The following is a 5,742-nucleotide window of genomic DNA, read 5'->3' as shown; positions in this document are numbered from 1 at the left end:
ACCGTAGAGATTCTAATCCCTCTAATCCACGCCATTTGGCAATATCACACAATCACTATCCATTTGGTCCATTTAATCTAAATCCATATATCTCCACGAGGCCCAAACACAAGACGTGCCAACATAACAAGTGTGCTAGATCCTAGCCTTTCATCAGGCCGGCCCGTGGGCCGGACGGGCAAGAAGAAAATGGACGATCAGATGATTTGTTATCCACATTCATTCTCCATGTTTGGCCCACCTGATGACTGGGTCAGCCTAAGAAACATACGCATGCGTGCGTACCCTTTGAATGCCACGGATCTCAAAATGCGTGGGCCACCCTCCGCACGTGCGGTGGGGAGTGTAGATGTGCGATTACAAATGTATCATTCCTCTCCCCACACTGAGACGATTTCAAAGATGCTTACCAAAACCAGATAATGAGAAGAATGTATAGAACAAAAGCATAAGCTTTGCTAAGCCAGCACGCGTGTGCAAATCAGCTAATGCACACGCCACCACAAATGCCAGCATTGCATACACGTGCAATATCCAAGCCATCTATCATGTGGACCTCATCATGTAGAAGCTACTATTTAAAAGACAAAGGTAGTTCATTCAGTAGGTGTGCCATGATATTACAAATAAAATGGACGGTTTTGAAAACTTCAGCAGATTTTCTTTCACAACCATACCTTTGTTCAGTTAATTGTGGGCCACCTAGCTAGTGGTTCAACATGATTCTTGTACAAGGAAAATCTATATGGTGTTACCCTTCTGATGGATGGCTTGGATATTACACCTGTGACACGCTTGAATATGTGGTGGCATGCGTATTAGCTGACTTGTACACGCGTGTAGGCTTAGTAAAGCTCCAAAAGCATACGTTACAAAGGAATTCCCTATAAACAGTGGCAGAGAGGTTCTAATAGCATTGGGCTTGGCTTGGATTTTGATTTGTTTGTAATGGCGAAGCTGCCTTCTACTCCCATATGGATGTACCCTCCCATCACCACACCATTGCAGAGCGACCGCTCCATCATGGAAGAAAGCATGTCTAGTCTAGATAAGGAATCTGTGGTGAACACCATGGTTTATCCAATCACGACTCACAAGGTTCTTCATGTCCCACCACCAATACCAACACCATCGCCACCTGAATTTGGGGAGAACGCCATCATTTATCTTACTCACACTCACAAGGTAAATCACTTACCATCATTAATATGAACATAATCACCATCACTGTCAAAATCAACCAATCTGGATCGTTGGATCGATGGACCAACTTGTCATCAATGTCATCTTGACTATCCACTTCATCTTTATTTACCATCTTTACTGTTTATTTCATGAACAGATAATCGCAGAGCTTGTGGGAACCTACATTCTTGTATTTGCTGGGTGTGGATCGGCGCTTATCGACCAAAGAGGTCCCATAACGTCGTTGGGCATGGCCGTTGTGTGGGGCCTAACAGTGATGGTGATGATCTACACCATCGGTCATGTCTCAGGTGCCCATATCAATCCTGCGGTTACCATCGCCTTGGCCGTCTCCAGAAAATTCCAATGGAAACATGTAAAAATCACTAACCCATGCACTAATAATAACATAATCAACCATAATCCTATGTATATATTGTACTATGTCTATGTATAATGTACTATATCAGTGTACATGGCCATCAATCTAGACCATCCAACATGTGGATCCGTCCTGTTTGGGTGTTCCCAACCGTTTGATCAATGTATGCTAACTAATGATATTAGATTTTAGGGATTATGGATTTTATTATTATTATTATTATTATATTCTACATCTGAAACAACGCATTTGGCAGGTGCCAGCTTATGTAATAGGTCAGGTGATTGGTGGGATCCTGGCGAGCCTCACCCTCCATGCATTGTTTGGGAAAGATAATCTACGGCCGACGCTCACTCTGCCTCAGGGAGACACCAGTCCTCTCAATACTATTATTTGGGAATTCATCATCACCTTCATTTTGATGTTCGTAGTGTCCAGCGTGGCCACCGATCAGAGAGCGGTATGATGCTTGATTCCATGCTGCTTTGATTGTTTTTCTTGTTTGTTATCTGATATAGAAGAATTCGATAGATAAACGTCCTCAACCGTTGGATTGGTGCGGATCATCTACTCTTGTGGTCCACCAATATTCAGGGCCATTTTGACCATAACTCTTGTTGAATGTCCAAAATCAAGCTACTTATTGGATGGTTTGGATAATTTGGTCAGTTGGATTATCACAGTAAAGTGCATGCAAACGGTGGTCCATCCATGGACTGATCCGTGATTGGACGGTGAAGATGGTCTAAAAGTCAGTTCCCAAGGAATAGTTTATACACAGGACATTTGCTTGGGCGAGTGCAGCTAGCTCTTTTGTTTATGGTGCAACGTACATGATCCGATTTTTATTTGGACAATCAAACGAGTGGGGTCCAACTCAAAATCTTTCGGTCAAGATGATCCTGTTAGTTCAATCATTAGCCCACAAACAGAGCGTTAAAAGAAAGAATGTTATTTTTGTTTAATTGTCTGTTTTTTAATCAACATTCGGATGGCTAGGATTCTCTGATCAATACATTTATTTATTTATTTATTATACCTGATGGGTCATTAAAGTGGTGCCTATGGTCGTTGGTGCTAAAAAGAATGGAGGTGTATTATCGTCTTTTGCTAATGCTTTTGTTCCGTACAGGTCAAGGAACTGTCAGGAGTTGCAGTAGGAGGAACGATCCTATTAAACGCCCTCATCGCTGGGTAAAGATTACTCATCTCTTTATGTGTGAATGTCAGATCATCATTTAAAAAGATTAACGGTTTGGATCAACAAACCATTTGGCCATAGGTGAAGCATGAGAAATGATCCTAACCATCAATCAATTGACAGAAATAACGTATACATGTCAAAGGTTTCACTCAAGTCCACTTTTTTTTTTTTTAAAATAAAAATTGATGGCTAGGATCAATCTTAATCCATGGCCTATCCATGGTGGGCCCTAGGTCCAGAAGAAGACCTTTCGCTGATCAAAGTAGCATAGCGAATGGACGCGAATTTCCCATAAGGAATTACAGGGAGCCCCTGCAATCCTAAGCTTTGAGGGGCTCACTGCAATGTCGGTGTGGGACCTACCCTGCTAGGACGGACTGAGTCCTGGCAGGGGCACTGAGGGGCCACCATGATGTATATGTTTTATCTACGCTGTCTATCCATTTAAATGGATCATTTTAACGCATGAGCACGAAAAGGAGGCAGATCCGAGGCTTAAGTGGGCCACACCACAAGAAGCAAGGGTGATAATGGCTCTCTAAGGCCCACGACAATGTTTATTTGGCATCCAACCTTTTCATAAGGTCACATAGACCTGGATAAAGGACATACAAATATATCAACTTGATAAAAAATTTCTATACCCTCAAAATTTTTTTAAATTAGGTGTTCCATCATTCCATCCCTATTTATCCATGTGGTGTGGTCTACTTGAGCTTTCAACCTGCCTCCACAGAGCTCCTACCATGACTGAGTCTGTCCTAATAGGAGTAGATCTCCGTCCGTCTCTGTACACGCCACTCCATTCAAGACTATACTCCAAAATTGAGGCAGATCCAGTAGTCAAGCATAAAAAAAAGAAACCTTCCTACGATCATTTACTTGCCAGTTGCCACAAACAATAAACTTCTATTTGTAGTAATTTGATTGGGTCACATCATTATACACCGCATTTAATGTAGCAGTGTTGATACCGTCAGTGATAGCGTGGACCAATCAGGATGCAAGAAAACAGGAGTTGCCTGTTTGTGGCAAGCAAAGGATCCAGGTTCTAGCAATTTTGCATCAAGCCATGTTTAGTATTTTATTATTTATTTATTTATTCATCTGGGTGGAAATCACACCTAAGAAGGTTTTTAATGGGAAAGGCATTCCCATCCCACTATTTCCCAGTGGTGTGGCCTACTTCACTTTTAGACCTATCTCATTTTTTGGATCATGTGCTGAGATAATATGGGGAAATTGATGGATAGATGTCACATGGTCTCAATAGATTGGGGGTCCAAATTGGACAGTTGGACTGCCTGACTCTTCAACCCTTCATAAATGTTTCAAAATCTTGCTTGTTTATTGAAAAAGATTGAAGTGGAGGTGCCTTTGACTTTGGTGTACCACAGGCCAGTGACTGGAGCTTCCATGAATCCTGCAAGGAGCATTGGGCCCGCCATTGTTGCAAAACACTACCATTCGCTTTGGATTTACATAGTCGCACCTGTCTTTGGAGCCATCGCCGGATCCACTCTCTACACACTCCTTCAGTTACCTGACAAATACAACAAAGACATTTGAAGACTGCATTCTTTTTCTTTAGCTTCTTTTTGAGGCGAAAAAATGAGAGAGAGATCGTGTTACCCAAGAAAACAATCACTACCAAATAGGGAATTTGATAACATCATCCACAGTGTAAATTACCTGTAGTTTCAAATGTAAGCGTGCTTAAGAACTAAAAATTTATTAATTGTTTCCTCTAAAAATTAAATTGAGAAATGTGTTTTGATGCAGTGACTGCAACGTTGATTAGTCCGGTGAAGTAGAAAATGAGCAGGGTCCTCAATCTTACTCCAGTGGTAGACTCTCAGGAGTTTCAACACCTGGTTGAGGGTTCAATTACCCATAGGTGGTGAAATCCCACCATGGCGTGAGTGTGTGGTGGTGTCTGTGCTTGTGGAAAAAAAAAAGGTAGAAAATGGGCAAATTATAATTATCTTTCTATGGCTCTGCTGAATAGTTGAGGTTTTTAGGTTAGTGGGTTTTAGTTGTATCTCACAGCTGTTGGGCTGTTGTTGTGTTTTTTTTTTTTTTTTTCTTTATTTTCCCTTTCTAATTATATTCTCATCTTCCAATAATAAGAAGAAGAAAAACAGACTACAATCCAAAATTGAATTGTGTTCCTTTCAAGTATGCATGAAAGGAATATAACTTGAGTTTGAGGTTTGCTTCTTCCGATTAAAATCTACTTTGGTTGGTAAGTAACAGTAGTGAAAAAAATAAACAAAATAAGCACTTTTCTTGGTTCGGGACATTTCTGTATATTTGGATAAAAAAGAAAAGAATCAAATCTCCTAAACAATTATTTTCTAAACACCATAGTCATTTTTTAAAAATATAAGATGTCAAGTGCTTTTTATGATAGGAAAATGAGAATTATACTTGCTGTCCAAACACGTTTTAAAAAAAGAAAATGAAATCTAATCATTCAAAATTCATTATTAGATATTCATTATACTTTTCTTTTCATCCAAAATACTTCAAGATATAAGAAGTTTTTAAAAAGACCATTGATTTTGATTCAATGTTTATGACTATTTGAATTATAACGAAAAAAAAAAAGAATTATAAAGAAAATTATACATTTCAAGTAAAAATTATTAGACTTTTTCACAAATCGTTTAATGAAAAATGAAATTTTCAATTGCTATTTAAATAGACCACTCTGTTTGAAATCCATTAACGAACAGTATCAAAAAAATACAATAATCATTATAATTATCCATTTTCAGATCACGGATCTCTTGCATCCCTTGCAATTTCACATAAGCCGAGTGTCTTAGCACTGAATGCAAGCAAATGAAACATATATATATGTGTGTGTGTGTGTGTGTGTGTGTGTGTGTGTAAAACGAGTATGGGCGGTTGAATAAGTGTAAAAGAGGTCATTAGTCAAAACTTGATTAATGCACTATTATTTTGG

The 5,742-nt window shown here is 39.4% G+C and overlaps 1 protein-coding gene across 1 annotated transcript; it reads left to right on the top strand.

The window, feature by feature from the left end:
* Positions 1-948: 948 nt before the first annotated feature.
* LOC131238029 (aquaporin NIP1-1-like) lies at positions 949-4,340 on the top strand. Its single transcript, XM_058236157.1, has 5 exons — positions 949-1,185; positions 1,343-1,561; positions 1,824-2,027; positions 2,700-2,761; positions 4,169-4,340. The coding sequence occupies exons 1-5, from the start codon at positions 949-951 to the stop codon at positions 4,338-4,340; spliced, it is 894 nt and encodes a 297-aa protein (XP_058092140.1).
* Positions 4,341-5,742: the final 1,402 nt, after the last annotated feature.

This window comes from Magnolia sinica, chromosome 2 (genome assembly GCF_029962835.1).
Source record: "Magnolia sinica isolate HGM2019 chromosome 2, MsV1, whole genome shotgun sequence".
Lineage (NCBI taxonomy): Eukaryota > Viridiplantae > Streptophyta > Magnoliopsida > Magnoliales > Magnoliaceae > Magnolia > Magnolia sinica.
This window is presented reverse-complemented; position numbering and strand designations above follow the sequence as displayed.